Source organism: Pagrus major, chromosome 15 (genome assembly GCF_040436345.1).
Source record: "Pagrus major chromosome 15, Pma_NU_1.0".
NCBI lineage: Eukaryota > Metazoa > Chordata > Actinopteri > Spariformes > Sparidae > Pagrus > Pagrus major.
Window position 1 is genome coordinate 9,151,719 of NC_133229.1, and position 19,566 is coordinate 9,171,284.

The following is a 19,566-nucleotide window of genomic DNA, read 5'->3' on the forward strand; positions in this document are numbered from 1 at the left end:
AGATAAATAGTGAGCATGTCTGAAGCAAGTGGTTGAGCCCAGAAAGAAAATTCAGAGGATAATCGTGGATTAGTAATAGTTTCCATGACAGAGGTGGCCACAGCATCCAGAGCAGCATGGCACACATGATGCTGCAGTCGCAAAGGGAGTGGACGATGACGATCTAAAAGTCGATGGGCTTCTTAGAGGAGAGTGTGAGCCAGGAAATGCACTCAGAAGAGCCACACGAAGACTTCCCTGGGAGATTTTCCCTTTAGAAGTGTTTCTCCATTAAATGGAAAACAATCATTGTCTTTCTCAACTCATTAAGTCTTTTCTGGGCTGCAGGATTTCTGGAGCCTCTTCCAGCATTCATTGATCGCAAAACAAGGAAATACCCCGGAAAGGGCGCCGGCCCATTGCTAATACAGATATATGAGGCGTTAGTCATATCCTCATCTTTATTCCACTTGACCAGCAGGATTTTTAGCTGGAAAAGTCCACACAGGCCAGGAATCAAACCAGCTCCGTGTTGCTGTGAAGCAACAGTTTCTGCTGAGCCACCATGTGTGAACCACAGCTGTTTGTGTCACTGTTTGTTCTCATCACTACAACAACTGCTATAAAAAAAGAGTAAGCACAGGTTGTAGATCACGAAACTTTCCTTTTGACAGCTATACCCAATAAGCATAATTAAGATTTGTAAGCACTTAGATTATAAACAGAATTCATTAGAGGGAGGATTTCCAAACCTTCCACAAAGCTTTGTGACATATGAAGACTTAAAAATAGACAATCTGATTCCAGTGTAGCACAGGGTTAGCACCCTCAATCTCATTTGTGTATCTAGGGCCAATAGGACGTACTGTAAGAAAACAAAACCTGTTGGTACAGTATACTGTACAGTACCCCCTAAAGTGAGGTGTTGTTGCGAAAACACAACTCCTCCCATTCATTCTAGATGTGGATAGTCCACTGAGGCTGCTGCAGTGACGACTGGAGTGACCCTGCAACAAAAAGTCATAACAGAAAAGTTTTTGGAGATACGCAACCCAACGTCACGCTTTGATGGTCAATAGCCTAAGCTAGCGATCAGGCCAGCTAGTCAACAGTATTGTCATTCAAGCCTGTTAATTGTGGCCAGTTTGCGCCAAGCTTCTATTACGCTGCTTGACGTCTTAAACAACTTTATGCTGCACCACCAAGGGAGGAGAATTATTCTGCAAACTTGTTGGGAATTGAGAAATCCTCTCTGGAATAGTTGTTGCTCCCAAGCCGGGAACAGGAAACCGGTCGCTAACCAGATGGAATTCGTGCACCAATTTGGTCTGAATGAGGCCTTTGGAAAATTTTATATTGTGGTCCAAGATGGCGCCCAATTCACTGTGATGAAAGTTGCTCACTGGGTGAAGACACCAAAAAATTGTTTTTGATTCCTCCACATTTTATGAGAGGATGCACATGAGCCAGCTGACTAACAAGCTAACTTCCCGTGTGAATGGCATGAAAAAACTTACTGACACAGCTCCTCTAGACTTTTCCAATTTTATTGTACTGAATGGACTCAACTCTGATCATACAAAGAGTTATTTCAGGGCCTTTTTGGCAAAATGTATTCAGCGTTTCCAATGGTCATCATGAATGAAAAAAAGGTGATTCTGGTGATCACGTGATTCTGCAATACAGAATGTGAGTGCTACAGCAAAATCACCTGACAGTCCAGAAACAGGATGCATTTCTGTCTGCCAAAGTGATGTGTTATGCTACTACTGGGGGGCGCCAAAGCTGCAAGTTTTCAAATCTTACATTTAGTAATTAAAACATGCTTACTTACTTACAGCTGTGGTCATGGACGAGAATCAATTTTTCACACAATGGTCTAAAAAACATCAATATCATTTTTGTATTTTTATTATAAAGAACAGATGTTTGAAGACAACTCAGACTTGTGAAATCAGTTTAAATAAAACTATCAAATGAAGACGGTCTTTTTATACAAATATATTTTGTTACCACTCTCCTTCAAATCACACAGGTGTTGTTGTCTTTGGTAACCTTGTAGATCAAACTGTTCCCATTTTCAGTTAAGATGCATATTTACATGAAAACTTAAATTTATTTGAACAAACATATTAACAAAACATTCGACCATGTTTTCCTCCTTTGAGCTCAATATTCAATTCACTGTTTCTTCCTCTATGGGCGATTCCTCAACCTCCGCGGTGCTGGCTGAGGTGTCCCACTGGCGGAGTTCAGATCAGCGCACCCAGAGGTGACACAAACACCTGGAGGTCCTCTGAGACCCGCATGTCCTCTGAGTCCAGGCCGGCCTACATGGCCCCTTTCACCCTGCTTCCCTGGCTGGCCATTAAAGGCTCTGCCGAGACGTCCACGCTGACCTGTGATTGAGGCAAAAATGTTGTTTAGTCTTCAGGGCTCCCTGTCTGCGGAGTTAGCTGAGTAAGACTATTTTCACAGACTCCATGAAGAGAGCATATACAGGGAAAAATAATTTCTTCTTTGGCAAACAACACGTCTCTTCCCTTTCTTAGGATTTTGAAACACAGTCTCAACCAATTATAGTTTGGAAAATGATGCACAGACCCAGATGTGGATATCCATTAATGTCTCATTTTAAACAAAACATCAAACAACATTAAGTAAAGATGAATTTACCCTGAGATCCCTGGTCTCCAGTGTGGCCAGGCAGGCCGTAACCCTTGGCCCCTTTATCACCCTGCTCGCCTCTGTCACCTGCAAGCCAGACGCAAACAGACACACACATTTGTCTCTTAGCAGGAATGACAACAGACAGGCCAAAATGCTATTCCCCCGGGAGTGAGAACACTCAAGAGCACGCCGTTCATGTTGATTAAAGACCATATGTGTTACTGAGATCATTGTTAAAGAAATGTTTAAAACACCTTGTAAATATTCTTCGATTTCATTGGCTTGGCACGGGAATGTAGCATGAGTGTGACATCATGCTCAGGCCTCTAACCATAAATTAGAGCCGAGAATATACATGTTAGCCGACAGGTTTTACAGCGCTGTACAGGATTTGATTCAGCAGTTTCATACGCTGCGGTTCATGATGAAAGGTAGTAGAGTAAGCTTTTTCCAATGGTGGAAAGAAGAAGTATATTTATTCAGAAACTGTACGAGAGATGATTTTATCTCAGGTTTTTTCATTTGATGTTCCTTTAGTCCTCTACTCCAGGACATTTCAGAGGGATACACTGTACTACAAATACATGACAGTTATAGTTAGCCTACAAATTGAAAATTTACATATACATACAATATGAAGCATGCCTTTGGTTTGTAAGCAGGCTTGCTTTTAAAGATCCCATATTCACAATTTTATTTTGGGTGTCTACTAGAAGTGGTTTCTTGCATACTGTCCATTGCTGCAGCACCTCTATTCATCCTCAGTTGCCTTGTGGGTAATGTAAGTGCCAGGTTTTGAAAAAGAGGTGTCCATAATGAGTCTACCAGTGTTATAGGTATGCAGTGCTAAACCAGTGGACTGCTTTTCAAAACCTGGTGCCTAAATTACCCACAATACAACGTAGCCACTGAGTAACATCACAGAGACAATTAAACAGACTTCCATTTGTAAAATTGGTGGAGTTATCCTTTAATAAGGTTTTTGTGTATGGTGTCAGTGATGTGTTTTGTAATCCTGCCTCAGTGGCCAAAGTTATCAGTTAATGCAGGTTTAAGTAAAGGATCCAAATAATTTTTCCTAAAAAAAGCACAGCTGAATTATAGTCTTGTTGTTCACCATGATTTATAAATAAAATCTGTCGGGTTGGTTTTGCACACCTGTTTCTCCTTGGCGTCCCAGTTCTCCTGCTTCTCCGTAGAATCCCGGCAGGCCCACTTCTCCAACAACACCATCATTACCAGGGTCACCCTGACAACATCATCAATAGGAAAATACATCGTTAATCTCTTGTGTTTTTTCAGTGTAAACTCTTCTTTTTTTCAATCTTGGGTCAAGTCACGAATTAAGGTTCCATATTCATCTCTGACCTGCTCTGAGCGCAAAAACTGAGAAAATTTATTTGGCTTATGACTCAATACTTTGTTAGGAAAACATTGTACAGTACCAGTACATCACTATTCCAGGTTTGGCATTAAACATCACAACATGAGGCTTATTGGCCATAATCTAATATAGTGGAATATTTTTATATAGTCATGGCTTCAAGAGCATTTATCAGCGTTGTGATTAAAGAAGTTGTGGAACATGAATTGGTTCTACAGAGTAATAATGTGGAAAAGGCTTTCCAATCCAAGGACAGCCTTGATACTCTCCAAAAACCATTCAACACAGACCAAGTGTCTAGTCTGTGACTCCTTATTTGTCCTCATGGAGACGTGGAAAATCGTAATGTTTTCATTCCAAGCTTTTCTGCCAAATACTTCAGCTCTTTTAGTCCAGTCCAGACCCTCACAATGTGTTTGCATTTTACTCAGGCAGGGAGAAAAAAACGAACAATGTATGGAGAGCATACTATGCCAGTTCATCTCAGCTAACGTTCTACTGGTGGTGACACCTAAAGCAATGATTCTGTAAAAAAATCTATGCAGAACGCCTAAACCATAAACTCACAGGAGGTCCGGTGGTTCCTTTCTGTCCGGGGGGACCAGGGGCACCCATGGGCACGTCCCCGTAGAGAGGACAAACTGCAGCACACGTCCTCTTCACGGAGTTGGCAAAGGCGGACATCTGCTCCCGAAACACTGTCTTACAAACCTCGATCACGTGTTCAGCAGGGAGCGTCGGGCCCTGTGTAACAAATCATTACCACATCCATCACTGGAAGGGACCCAACCGCGGGACATGTAATGTGGAATATTACAGGACAGGACATGATGAAGAAATGGCTACCTCTCAGAGAAAATGCAACAAACAAATGAAGCCAACAGGCTCATTATGGATTTATAGCTGCACTAAATGAAACCCCTGCCGTGAGTCACTACTAACGACAGGCTAATGTGAAACTGTTTAAATATGTTCTTGACACCAAAGTTGTTACCAAACACTGTGTGTGTGCCAGTCAGTGTAAAGACTAGTGCAAATGATTACTCGGCTGTTTCTGTGCCATCATTCACACATGAAGTAGAGAAATGAAGTGCTGGGCTTTTCAGAGTCTTGTATTTTACTTACTGGTGGACCCGGGGGCCCCTGAAAGCCATCTGGTCCTCCTTCACCTCGAACCCCCTTGACTCCGACAGGGCCCGAGCGTCCAGGTGGGCCGGCCGGGCCGCGCTTCCCCCGTCCTCCCTGAGGACCCTGCTCACCCCGGCCTCCAACCTACAGAGCAGGTTAACAACATCAGCAGGACTGGATTACACAATACAATACAGTACAGTGATCAATGTTGCATGAGCACAATTTTTTATTAAAAGCAGCAACAGCTTGCATTGCTTATTATGTCATATGAACAGTAATAATAAACTTTCATACAGTCAAACCCAATTTCAGAGGTAAAACTAAATATTAGTAGACATGCAAAGTGAAAGAACATTTTAAAAATGTGACCGGAACAAAATGAAAAATTAAAACGTGTGAAATCCCAAAACCTGCAATGGAAATATGATACATGAATACATAAACAAACTGATAGAGAGCACCTGGAAAATGTGCAATATTAATTTTTGTGTGTGGGTGTTACTGCCCTCATCACATCTACAGATGCTCTAAAAATGACTGGAATGTTATTTGGCGGATTTGTATTCAGTTTTTGAGACCGTTCAGTTTGCAAACAGATAATGTGACGAATGTCTGCCAGGAATATCACAGTATTGTGCAACACAAATCTGCCTGACTGCTCTTTTCAGTGACAAAACAGCCAACAGGTTATGATTTCTCTTGTGAATAAATCAGAGGATTGGATTGATCTTGAGTAGTGCCTCGTATATCTATCTGTGCCCCATGACTGCCATTTAAAGGCTTTTTTTAGTCAATTTACTTGGCCTGTAAACGTGCGAGTGTTGTAATTATCACTGCTATTATCACCATCAAACATGATTTGTTAATGAAGCTCTAACAACAAAATCACACTCACCTTTCCTTTTGGGCCCTTAACTCCTTTTTCCCCCTTTAAAATAAAAAGTAAAGATAAAGTCATGTTAAGAAGGAAACATGATGAAGATGTAATGATGAGTAGAGAGGAGAAATTTAAAAGGAAGTACCTCTGCACCTCCAACTCCTTGAATTCCCTGGATTCCTGCATCACCCTGCACGAGGCAAATGCAAAAATAAACTTGAGAAAACGTGTTTAGAAACTTCTTTATGAATCAAAAACACAAATCACAAAGGGACCTGCTGCAGACCATGTGTTGATAGTGTCAAGCAGAAGGTTCTGGATTTCGACCTGTATTCATATCTAGCAGTGACCTCAAAATAAGAATTTGAAGAGGTACTCCACAAAAGCTGGTGGGGTAACAGAAAACATCTGCACTTCATCACTTGTATGCTTGTATGTAGCTCATGAACCAGTATGTTATAAATCAGTCATTCCTTAAATAGTGAATTGTGACATTAAATGGTGATTTTCCAGACATTTCTGATTTCTAATGGGTAAAGGATGAGGATGTATTACCTTGGACCCTGGTTTTCCAGGCACACCCACGTGTCCCTGTGAAGACATGACATAGTTTAATGGCTTGAAGAAAATGAACTAGTGTTTGGAAGGGTTTAGAGAATTCATCTGGAGGACTTACAGTAGGTCCTGGTGGGCCGATAAATCCAGGTCTTCCTGGCTTCCCTGCAGAGCCCTTGTAACCTCTTGGGCCCTCGGGAATAAAACATTTATTAAACCGACCTAAAGGGACCGCTTTATTCTTTGTCATTTTCTTTTAAGATGGCAAACTACTTTACGTACAGAATGCATAATGTGCTTGTCTGCAGTGACTGAAAGAGTGACTTACAGTTCGGCCCTGGGGACCCATTTCTCCTGCGGGCCCGAGGGTGCCTTTCTCTCCCTGTTACAGACACAAAGCACAACAAAAGAATGAGCCAGAAACAACTCAATTTGACGTTCATTTACAAAAGATCAAGATCAGAGAGTTACCTTTGTTCCACTTCGTCCAAGTTTCCCACTGAGACCTTGCGGTCCTTGATAAGCCTGTGAGCAACAGATGACACTTGAAATAATACGATTCAATTCTAAAATTCACAATTAAGATATCATTGTCAGCAGAATATAATACCTCTATTCCTAGATCACCATCTCTGCCTGGTGAGCCCGGATCTCCAATAATGCCCTAGGGAAACACTATCATTATTATAGAACAGACAAATTATTTTCAGAGTGCTCAGGTGTGTCGGCAGTGACTCACCTTCGGTCCAATGGTGCCACCTCTGCCCACAGGTCCTGGGATCCCCTAGTGTTCACAAGTTCAGACAAAAGATGATATCCATCAAAATCCAAAACAACACATTTTGAAATACTTGTGATATTAGTTCACGTCCTCGTAATACTTACAGGCTGCCCCTTCTCTCCAGAGGTTCCCCTCTCTCCAGGATCTCCCACGATTCCCTGTGAAATCATCATTTCAAGCAACATTTGTTAAAATTTTACACACATCGTTCAGTGAGCAGCGTGGCGAACCAGAGAGCCTTCCTTCATATACAATAGGTCGAGGCTCTTCTTCCAGTGACGCACCAGATTATATCGATACAGTTCAGGCCCTCAGATCTCAGCCAAAATCCAGCCGCATGAACTAACGTTGTTTATGGAGACGGCACATAAGCCAAAAACATAGCTCTCCTCCCAGTGTTTTACCACATTAAAAATGATTTACTGGCTCTCCACGCTCACATGACAGGATTTTGACGGTGTTGAGAGTGTCTTGTTGTGGATTATGGAACAGGGAATCCCACAACAACCCACCTGCTTTCCTCCAGGCCCGGCCTTCCCTTCTGCACCAGTGGTCCCTTGTGCTCCCTAAACATAAAAGCATGACGGAATTTAATCACAATTTCTAGATCAAATGACAATATCTGGAAACAAATAAGATAGAGAGAGTAGAAAATATGAATACCTTAACTCCTTGATACCCGGGAATCCCTTCATGTCCTTGTTCGCCTGTAGCACCCTGCAAGGAGGCCAAAATGTTAGTAAAATGCTAATTAGATAATAACTTGCAAATGAGCTTACCACAGTGCTTGAAAGGTTAACTTACAACTTCTCCTGGATTCCCAGTCTCTCCGATATCTCCAGGTGGTCCACGAACTCCCTTTAATTACAGTCAAAAGGCCGACATTAAACCCTCTGCAAGATCTATAAAGCTGCACAACTTTAACAATAAAACTGCACAGAAATCCAATAAAGCTTCTGTAACTTCATTAGCCGGCTACTTCCTAATCAGACAGATCATATTAAAGCCTGAACCCAGCAGAAGAGTTTACCTTGAAGCCTGCCGCCCCTTGTAATCCTTTCAGCCCTTTAGGACCTCTGTCTCCCTGTTAACACACAATTTCATTAGTTAGGATTTGAAACATTTCAGGGTAAAGAAATTGATAAATCTGAGTGAGATTAATTACCACTTGGCCATGGAGTCCTCTCATTCCTTTCTCTCCTTTGATTCCCTCTTCACCCTAAGGACACGTGAGCAAGGTTTTATTAACGCGTCTTGAGAACGAGCCAAACCAAAGTGCAGGCCTGACAGGGCCGTATTAGCGTAGATCTTACCTTTGGGCCTGACTCGCCAATGTTGCCGTAGTCTCCTGTGTTTCCTCTGATCCCCTGCAAGACAAGATTAACTTAATCACAAGCAAGACTTGTTGAAGCCAATTGTTTGCGAATGGTTTGAGAAATAGAGCGTAAAATGGGAACGTTCGCGACTGTTTCCACTCAGAGGAAGTTTTTGATTTTTCCGCATTGATTAAGGCAAGACTGACATTAAATAAAGAGGGACACTTTAAAGGGATGTTTTGACATTGTGGGAAATACAGTTCACTACACCAGTACTTGTTTTCTTGCCAAGAGTTAGATGCGCTCTCATGCCTGAATGGTAAACATGAAGTTCAGATTAGGACAGTTTAGCTTAGCTTAGCATTGAGACTGGAAGCATGGGAAGACAGCTAGTCCGCAAGCATACTTAGTGCAAGCTCACTAACATGTTATCTTGTTTGTTTAAGCTACACAAAAACCAAGCGTAACATTACGAAAAAAGTGTGACAGTGATAACAAGACTGCAGGACATCACTGTGATTTTGCTAATAACCCCTGTAAAATCCTAAATTGTTAATTTTACACAAAAAAACGTGTTAATGAGCTTTAGAGCTGCCAGTTAGAACTGCTAGTTTTTTCCCCTAACTTCATTTTGCTTCAAAGCAACATCATGTAACTTTTTTAGCTTAAAGTACAGCATTTAAAAAAATGCTCATTACAGTGTCAGCAACATGACATATAGGTAGACATGATATGTTACATACATAATAATTTAAATATTCCTAGGTGGACAAAGAAGAGCTGCACCTAAGAGGCAGGTTAGCTAACTCTGTTCCCAGTTTCCAGTCTCGGTTAGCACAGCTAACTTCCTGTTGGCAATAACATCATATTTACCAGCCTCGCATGAGAATGGTATCTATTTCCTTATCTAACTCTCTGCAAAGATGAACGTCACATTATTCCTTTAAATATAAAGCTACAGCCAAGAGACAGTTAGCTTAGAACAAACATTGAGGGTACAAAGCTAGCTCCTACAATTTTTTCCACCAGAGCTTCTAAAACAATCTTAAAAACCTCAATAATTAAAACATATTTTGTTTAGTTAAAACGACAATTTGAGGTTTATACATTGTGGCTGAGTGGGAGTTATAAACTTTCTGGTGGTCCTGGTACTGTAGGTGTATTTTTGTACTTGACAGAGACAGGCTAGCTGTTTCCCCATGCTACAGTCTTCATGCTAAGCTAACCATCTCCTGGCTGTAGCTTCATATTTACCACACAGATGTGACAGTGGTATTGAGTGTTTGTAGAAATGAGGATAATTAAGATTCAAATGTGAACATGCCTAAATGTCACGTCAGTCACATAAGCAGAAAATATACACAATTCTATGCAACAGGAGGAAACATTAGTCATAAATGCAACAAAATGGAGCGGTATTGTTTGAACAGATGCTGACTTCCTACGTAGTAGAAGGAAAAGTGTTTTCCAGTTGGCTCTATTTCACTGAGTCAACAAACAGATTAAACAAGCACAGGACGCCTTCATGTTGTCAGTTTATTTGACCATCTCACCCAACGCTGTTTTTAAGCAACTGGGCGGGGGTTAACCTCAGAGATGGCCGACAGTACGGCGAGAAGCATGACCGTGAACTTTACAACGTTTCGAAGGCCGTATAGCTCCGACGATCAAGGGACCACCCACCACCCCGAGATGGACAGTCCATGTATCTGTGCCAGGAAATGCCCTCCTTGGATGCCAGCAGGGGAGGAGATAAACATGTTGGGCCTCTGCGATTCACAAGCTGGCAGGAGGTCAAAACTCTAACGAGTTACACAAGACAGATGTTTACTCCAGATGAGCTACAGCTGCAATTCAGCACATCAATATGTAGCATGTACAGCTCTGGAAATGTGCTCTGAACGTACGTGGGCCTACAGGCGTATACATGTGTCTGCTCGGGCAGCATGGGGGATTTCCTTGAGTGCAAAGGACATGTTAAATGCCAAACCATCACATACTTATAAAAAAAAAAAACACATGTTCTCCGGACTCTCTGATCTGCTCCAACATAACTGACTGCTAAGCATCAAAGAGATTAACAAGTCATAAATTTAAAGTGGAAATAATCACGTCGGCGGCTCCCTAAAGGATACAAATGTGAGTGTATTTATCCTTTCACTGATGCATGTGTAACTGGCTCCTGCAGCAGAAAACCCTGTTCATTATAATTTCTCAGACCTTTGCTCTCTTTCGCAGTTTGATCGCTCCACGGTGAATTCAATTGGCCTTATCCACAGAAAAAATAACATTCAAGAAACAAAACATCAGAGAAATTTCACACAATAGTTAAGCACACTAATGCCACTCATTACCAGCCACTCAGAGGGTACACTGTTGCACAACTGCCTGGTTTTCCTGCGTGTGTGGGATTCATTACATTTGGCTCGTATCGTCCAAATGGAAAAGCAAAACCATTAGGAACCCTGTGATCATTTGCCAGTTTGAGTTAAATCCTGTATTCTAAACCAGCAGAGCTCGTGTTTTAAGAAGCAAATGGCTATTTCAGAACGACAGAAAAACAAATTTATTGTCACATCCGTATTGGTTCGTGTTTATGTTGGCTTCCTCCTAAATCTTGTGCAAAGCGGACATGAGTTTTTTAAGTATGAAAGGAGCCCCTATGTTTACTATCGCTGAGCGCTTCTGCTTCCAGATCTGTTTCCATCCTGTCGTGTCTCAGATGTACTTCTATTGCCATTTTCCACAGCTTCGCTGCTGTCTCGCGAGTGAAAGTTTTACAATGTCACTTAACCGCCGCTCAGTTTAACTCTTTATTGTGCTGTAAGAGGAAGAGGATGCTGCTGAGAGTACACTAAGTAAGCATTCATCAGACATAAGAACGGCTCGATGTCCGCATGGCTGAGAGACATATTGCGTATTTATTTACCCAGTTTCCTAGTCTTCCTGCGTCTCCAGCATTTCCCGGAAGACCTCTGTGACCCTGCAGCAGAATAATACAAATATGTCAACACAGATTCAACTTATTTTATCCATATTTTCTCATTTACGCTGTACAGGTAGATTCACCTTTGGCCCTGGAGGTCCCTGGATGCCAGGTTGTCCATGTATACATTTGCAAGATGCTTTTCCGCCTGTCAGACCGATCTCTGCATACCCTCCACACTGCCGCGGACAGAGAGGTGAGAAAAAAAAGGTTAAAACTTCACACACACACACATCTGGGAAACCATGTTGAATGGAAGCTGACTCACCACACCAGAGAGCTCACAGCAGCCCTCTGAATAAGCCTGCTCTGGGTCACATGACACCTCCATCTGCTGGAGGTCCACCTGGAGAGAAACAAGAGATAACATTAGAACCTGAAGTTGTATCCCAAATCAAAGGATATTGAAATATTACTTTTCTATACATAAAAAATCCAAGCTGTCAACCTACAGACACAGAGCGATCTCCTGCCGCCCGTTTGACGATGGAGGTGTACCCTCGATGGATGACCGGCCTTGGCTCATCAATGGACTCCACACTGACCTCTTCACAGTCTATCAGCAGCTTCACCTGGCCGCCCTTCACACTCAGCGCCAACTTGTGCCACTCTCCGTCAAAAAGCTTTTTCACGGCATGGAAGGTCCTCAGCATCTGGCTCCCGCGGGGGCTGGTGTAGAAGAAGTCTAAAGAGCGCGTGTCACCCTGGAAGCGCAGGCCGACTTGCTCTCGTCCCTTGGGGTCACTGACCTGCCACAGGTCCCAGGATTTCTTTGCAGTGTCCTTGGTCACCTTGAACGTTGCAATGATGGAGTAGTCGGAGGGAAGTCCGTCTGGATACACATCACTGTGGCAGGAGAGTGAGGTTTAGAAAGCTGGATTACATCAAAGAGAGGCTTAATTGTTTTGGACCATGACTACCAGTAAGTAGAACCAGAGCTTCTCAAACATTACGCTTAAAATAAAATGCGTTTTCTCTGAAACTTTTTGTGAAATCGATTTTGATGACGCACTGCTAAGCAGACAATGATTCTTTGTTTCTTTGATTTGAACAAAGCACTTTTTCACTCAACTCAGAAGGCAAGCTGGACTCAGGCACTTAGGGTTTAATAAAAACAAGACGAAGTCTGCAGTGATTAGGGTGACCAGACAGTCTGATAAATTTGGGATGGTCCCGAATTACGAGCGGTTGTCCCAATTCCAGAATCTGGTCCTGTTTGTCCCATAAATCAGATTAAATCTGAATTTTGATTAGTTCTAGCCTTTAACAACAATAAACAGTGATGGTTGTGAGACATATTTTTGGTGTTGTCCCCTGACGGGCTCTGTTCCGGCTTTACTTTGGCTGCAGACAGAATCACTGTAATGTCACGGTATTAACAAGAGTCACTTCTGTGCAGGTTTATTTCTGTGGTCATTTTCAGTTGTAACTGTAACACCATGTATACTGGTCCGACCTTTCTGACATTTCTGTTGTGCTTATGTACTGTGTTACTTTGCTATAATGTCTTTGATAAACCAAATACCCAACAGCGACAGTCAGACTACCTACTAGTTATAGTAAACTAAAGCTCTCATTGTGTCTGTGGCCTAATAGGTACACTAGGTCTCAAAAATAACCCTGCTGTTATGAACAAGATATGAAAAGCATACAAAGCATACATTTTAGATGAATAGAGATGCTTTGAAATAACATGAAAAAAGAAAATGTAAGTGTATGCAAGCTATTTGACACAGAGGTTTTCTACCCAGAAGTTATTGTACACAAACATTATGATTGGTTTTATAGCAGGGACTTCAGGGCAGCCTTTTGAAATCTGAAAGTCTGTAACGTACATGAATTACAGCTGTTGTAGATTATTAGGCTGTGTACAGAAGGGCTGCAGGCAGACATGGAGATGGAGATGAATTAAAATACAATTTATGTAAAGGATAATGATTTACACACTGTTGCTTACAACACAGCCATTGTGTCTCTTTTTCCCTGATGGCAGACAGTAGACTTCAACAAAGATAACTCATTTTAGTAGAAAGCTTTGACTTTCAAATGCAATTGAGCCACGCCCACCCCTAACTCTCCTGTCCTGAATTTCTGGTGTTTAACAGCTGTAAGATTTTACCATGTTTGCCGTCTTATCTTAGCATGTTAGCATCTAATAGTTGTGGACATGATATCAAAGCTCAAAGCTTTAATATCAGCTGTAGTGATGCACAGGTGTACTCTGGGAACTTGTAACATTGTAAATGGAAGGTGTTACACGTGAAAAACTGCTTTTCAGCCTCAAATTAGTTACCCTTTAAAGAGTAACTTATCACACCGGCAGTGTTTTTCTGCACTATGGTTGAATTTTCAAGTCTGTTCCATTTACTCACTGTCACTCCTTAGAGAACACATCTGTGTCACTGCAGTCAGGTGAAAAGTTCAACTTCAACAAGATGTTCGGGCAGTGTTAAGTTGTATTTTAATAATTTCCCAGCTTTATTGGAATGAACCTGTCTGCTGTACCTCATGGTCTTCCGCAGATGAATAGAAGGGTTGACACGGTAGGCCACCGCCTCAGGTTGAGAGCCGTCCACTCTCCTCACTCCTCTCGACTCAGGCACACGAAACTCCTCCAGCAGATCAAAACCTCACAGCACAAACACAGACTTTAGTTTGACATCACGCCGATTCAGCATCAAAGGTGCTGGACTGCTTCTAAATCTGATGTCAGCGCTGATATCACTGATTTGTTAATCAGTGGCATTACTCACGGTCATTAATAATGCCATCTCCTCACCGGTACAATGAGGTAATTTATTAAACCCATCAACACGAAGAGGCTGTTTATTTTCTTTCATGGGTGGATTTGGCTACTGAATTTTAAACACTGCATGCTTTGTGCTGCAGGATGAGTGAGATCAGCCCGGCTGCAGTGTTTCCTGTGAGGTTAAAACGTGGGGATGAAAGCTGGTGAAGATCACTGATTACAAACGGTAAGACTCGAATAGAAAATAGAAGTAGAATCTCAAAGAACCTTGTGTTTCATTGCCATGTATTACAGTCAGTAGGCAAATAATACAGCACTGCTCGTAACATTTCTGCTGACAGTGTTTTATGTGTGGGCAGGACACCATGGGGAGAAAAAAACATTGTGTTAATTAGTTTAATTATGGTAACAGTGAGACTCAGCTGCAGGGCTTCAAATGTCCATGTACAGAGATTAACCCCAGGACGACCTCTTTGACCTCTCACTATCCACACAGCCGCTGACAGCAGGAAATACAACACTGGGTCGACTGCTGCGAGGCAAACAATGGACTGTGACCTGACAAACACTGACACCTGCTGGTCGGGGTGTGTTAGTACAGCGTTCATCTTGGAAAAGCTAAGTCAGATCATTAATAATGATATATGTGATTATTGTCAATCATGTTTTATATGATACCTCCCTTTATATTAGAAAGCTCTTTAACAGAGGGGTTTTGACAAATATAGCAGCAACAAGTCCAGACCCAGAGTTATTTTTATGCAGTGGTAAATACACTAAAGTGATCACATTAAGTACAAAAATATTCAACTTACTTGGCAACTTTTGAGATTGGGTCTGTCCCAAGAAGGCAAAGAGTGCTGCAAACACCAGCATGTCTTTGAAGGCCAGCATTTTCAAATGTTTGAAGTCAGGGGCTATAAGTGCCTGTAGCACAGCAATTAAATCAATCAGTAATTCGGTTAATCAGATTATATGAGTATTAAATATATATAAATATGACTGTTAAATAAAAGACCATCACTTAAATCTAAAAAAAGATTTAGGTTTCTGTGCATAAATGTTAAAGATTTAGAAAGAAAAACTACAATAACATGTAGTTCTACATTTCTTGACTCAGCCTAATGTAATATCAACTCAAAAGTGGTACAGTTCCTTCAGATATCACATATTTGTATGTATTTGATGCAATACGACTACTTAGGCTTTATAATCATATTATATGATACAATTATAATCCTATAAAAGCAATACATAGTTGTATCTACTGAATTGCCTGTGCGTGCAAACACACTGGGCACAGTTACACTAATCACTAGATTATCTTGCACACCGGATTTAACTACATTGACCTTTGTCTGATAAATAACCAGTTACCACAGACAACCCCAATTTATATAATTCCCCACTGCCGTCATAAAAGTTATTTTACAAAAAAGAAAAATAACAAAGAATTACTCACATAATTTTGAAAAAAACAAAGTCCCAGGGCTCCTGCTGGTGGATCTTATCCAGTTCCTGATGTGAGGATGTATCCCGCTCTAAAGTGCCATCCCCAGGCCAGTGTTTGAGCTGAACAGGAGGACGATTCAAACTAGAAGCTGTGGCTCTCAGAGGAGCCTGACCCCTAAGCTCCACTCCACCTTTGGTCCCCAGGGGATCTGTCTCTTCTCATAGGTCAGTTACACCTACAGTACAAGTCCAGTAAACTGAGTCATCACTTTAAGGAAATGTAGGTGAACATACCAGCGCCTTTATGTAGGCGAGAGCTATTGAAAGGAGAAAATCCCAATAATGCGAAGAACGAGCCGATACCTCAGCAATGTTTTGTTGGATGCGTCTCTCAAAATATGTTCTGTGTGTTTTGCTGTGCGGGGCTTTAGTGCATCTCTTTGCACATTCACTGGTACGGTTAGAAAATAGACTTTTTCGCCTGTTGTAGAAACGTATTCTGAATGGCTTTAAAACACAGTCACACAGGTTTTAGTGTATGTTCATTCAAGACGGTGTTGAGAGAAAGATGTAGTATGTCACAGCTAAACGCAAGATGCTCTGCAAACATTCCAGCCAGTCGACCGCACCTTCAATCTAAACCACCTCACTGCAGCCAACAACCAGGCTATAGGGAACTAGTAGAAAAAGACTGCTGATGACACACACACACACACACACACACGCACACACACACACACACACACACTAGGTACAGTACCTGCTTCAAAATGTGGACACAAATAGAAAAACAAACAACAAAAGACTTTAAAGTGCTGTAAAAATGTCAGTGACGCTAGTTTAGCTACTGATCAAAATTGCTCTCAGCTATGAAGCAATGTGACGACCTGTAATGCTCAATAATACACATTAGTCCAGGAGCATGAAACAAAGAGACATCGGAGACAGAGTGACAGAGATGAAGAGAAAACAAGACCAGAGTTTACAGCAGTGCTAGCAGTTTTGGGATGCTGAACTAAAGCCCGAGCTATCATCAGCATGTTAACATGTGCACAATGACAACAGGCTGATGTTTAGCACATGTTTACTATATTCACCATCTTTGTTAACATGCTAACATCTCCTAATTAGCACTGATCACAAAGTACAGCTGAGGCTGATGGGAATGTCAGTAGTTTTTTAAGGTATTTGATCATAAAGCAGAAGAGAAGAAAATTCAAACTTTATGACCCATTCAGGGATCGATATGCTGTACAGAATTCTGTGCCAATCCAAGTCCAGATATGTTGTACCGACTATGGTATGACACTGGATTTTTAAATTGTGACCTTATGATATGGTGGTAAAGAGAAATTCAGGGGATCATCAAAGTTTTTTTACATTAGGGAATGGTAATACAATGTCACTATTTGGAGGATACCAGCTGTTGCCTGTACACCGTCACAGCCTGTCTAGCTAAGAATTCTCATCCCGTTCATTTAAACTTCATTTCAACATGGTCGGTACACACTGTTTTATAGCGGGCTGTTAACGGCCAATTGCATTACCAACAAAGAAAAACAATTAGATCATGCTGAGGTGTTGTGAGTGCAGGTTGTGACTACAGCTTAAAATTGGTTTCACTTTTAGAGAGGTAGATAGTAAAAATGAGACTTTTGCATGATAGCCAGCGTATTTTAGCATTCAGTTAGCATAACATTAGCGTGCCCTAATCCTATCATTAACTAAGTAACTTAATATTGCACCTCTGTCAAGAAATTCTCCTTATATTGGCATTTTGTCATTTGTGCATACTTTCTGATGTCCATTTGTCAGCTCATTATCCTCCAAAAAATGATGATGATTCCCCTTACCTATTCATCCTCTGGGGACCGTGATTTCACATTTCACGGCAATCCATCAAATAGTTGTTGAGATATTTCAGTCCAAACCAAAGTGGCAGACAACCTAACCAACCCACAGACTAACTGACATCCCTGAGCTGCTAGCATGGCTGATGAAAGGAGCTAAAACAAGCAAAGCAGAGACAATTCTGTGGTCCACACCAGCTTCTGGTGTTTTTCTGCAAGCAGGTTTATTACAAAGTAATGTTACAGTAACAATTTCAGCTCTACCGAAATTAACCATACATTGACATAGATGCACAAGAGAATGTCTACATGGAGTGGCACCTCTTAAAGGTCAATGCGCACACTGCTGTGAAGTGGTCAAACAAAACAGGGATTGCAGCTGCTCACAAACAAACAAGCTTCATGATTACGAGGTTTCTGCTACTAGCCTTAAATAGTGTTTTTCAAAGGTTTCTGCAGTGCTTACTGGGGTTCATTGTTATAATATTGCATTGCCCTTTAAATGCATGTTGGCAGTATATCATAGCACTTAAATAGATAATTGCAGTGCCTCCAATGGTACCATAATGCACCATCTACTCCAAACATCAGCAAACATAAATTACAGTACATTCAGTAACTCTCAGAGCGCTATCCTGCGTGTTGCCCTTCATTAGTGTGTTTAGAAATGTTAGCTAACCGTACAACGTAGTCATTCCCAAGTTTTCTAGTGTTCGTCAAACCTCTACAGGTTTCGCATCAATAAAATAAAATACAATAAAAACAATTTGACATTTTTCACAAAAAATAAAATACATTAAAAACAAATACACAAGGCCATTGACATTCCATTCTCACATAATATTAAACCATATTGCCTCTCAACAGAATATTTTACATCTTCGCAACAATTTAAATAACACTCAACACATTTGCAGTCTTTTAAGTTAGATATCTCCAGTGTCCGTTACGTGTTTAGGGTGCAACTAGCTCCTGGGTTGTGTTGTTTTCAAGGCCACTGACTATCGCTTAGATCCCTTGGCCAGTTTGCTTGTGGGAGTGGTTCTTCTCTGAGGAGTGGGGATCTTGGAGGGTTTTCCTCCGCGTTGACGGGACGAAGAGCGCGGCGTCGCTCGGGACGAGTCACCGACCGTCTCAGACGCGTCCGAGCACACGGACTGGATGTCCGAGATGTCAAAGTCAGAGGCGTCACTTCCTCTGCGACTGCTCCCTCTGCTCCCAGCTTTACTTCCAGGTCGGCTGGAATTTTTTCTCGACTCTAGATGGATGAAATCAAGGACCAAAATTAATGACAGACATGTGACTCAAGTCTCAAGTAATTTTCTCTTGGGCAAGTCAAGTCCAAGTTCCAACTTCAAAGTACAAGTTGAGTCTAAAGTAATTTAGTTTCTGTCAAGTCAAGTTAGAAGTCATCAAGACAGTGACTTGAGTCGACTCTAGTCCAAGTCACAATGACATGAGTCCACATCGCTGACTAATGAACTACTGAGATTGAGCCAAAACAGTGGAAGTATATTTTCTTCTCTTTATTTATTTTCATTCACACACTGTATTTAACAGCAGCAAGTCTGCCCCAAACAACACACTTTTTTCCAAACATAATGAAATGAGTTACTAAAGTTGCTCTCTACTCACCACCTAATGTCTGTGTCCGAGCTTTCAGTACAGCAGCGCTGATCAAGCTTCCCTCTTCACCTGACTGAAAACCTTTTCCTGACAAGTACCCAGGAAGTCGTAATTTGCTGCCTTGAACCGGTGTACCCTGCAAAACACAGAACTTTACTTTCATTTGTAATCAAAGGTAGTTAACTGCTTAAGACAACGTTTTAGAAAACA

General features: G+C 41.5%; 2 protein-coding genes across 2 annotated transcripts in view; both read right to left on the reverse strand.

Annotated features, from left to right (window-relative positions):
• Window positions 1-2,145: 2,145 nt before the first annotated feature.
• LOC141009533 (uncharacterized) lies at window positions 2,146-15,322 on the reverse strand. Its single transcript, XM_073482183.1, has 26 exons — window positions 15,244-15,322; window positions 14,185-14,308; window positions 12,132-12,525; window positions 11,948-12,025; window positions 11,763-11,858; window positions 11,623-11,676; window positions 8,691-8,744; window positions 8,543-8,596; window positions 8,408-8,461; window positions 8,182-8,235; window positions 8,041-8,094; window positions 7,890-7,943; window positions 7,482-7,535; window positions 7,336-7,380; window positions 7,207-7,260; window positions 7,068-7,121; window positions 6,925-6,978; window positions 6,718-6,789; window positions 6,597-6,632; window positions 6,187-6,231; window positions 6,060-6,092; window positions 5,159-5,305; window positions 4,601-4,777; window positions 3,808-3,898; window positions 2,656-2,733; window positions 2,146-2,378 (listed from the first exon to the last, which is right to left on the reverse strand). The coding sequence occupies exons 1-26, from the start codon at window positions 15,320-15,322 to the stop codon at window positions 2,176-2,178; spliced, it is 2,292 nt and encodes a 763-aa protein (XP_073338284.1). The 3' UTR covers window positions 2,146-2,175.
• Window positions 15,323-17,910: 2,588 nt separating this feature from the next.
• Window positions 17,911-19,566, reverse strand: part of dst (dystonin) — a 116,891-nt gene continuing 115,235 nt past the window's right edge. Inside the window, exons 96-97 of the mRNA XM_073481627.1 lie at window positions 19,366-19,492; window positions 17,911-18,988 (exon numbers count right to left, since the gene is read on the reverse strand). Of these exons, the coding sequence (XP_073337728.1) occupies window positions 18,732-18,988; window positions 19,366-19,492 (384 nt within the window). The 3' untranslated portion in view covers window positions 17,911-18,731. The remainder of the gene's footprint in view (window positions 18,989-19,365; window positions 19,493-19,566) is intronic.

Excerpts from the sequence above, each read along its gene's own strand:
- LOC141009533 (XM_073482183.1), bottom strand. The coding sequence starts at position 15,322 with ATGCTGGCCTTCAAAGACATGCTGGTGTTTGCAGCACTCTTTGCCTTC. Across the intron at positions 7,122-7,206 it reads ATGGTGATCTAGGAATAGAG|GCTTATCAAGGACCGCAAGG; the intron begins GTATTATATTCT and ends TGTTGCTCACAG. Across the intron at positions 4,778-5,158 it reads AGGGGCCCCCGGGTCCACCA|GGCCCGACGCTCCCTGCTGA; the intron begins GTAAGTAAAATA and ends TTTGTTACACAG.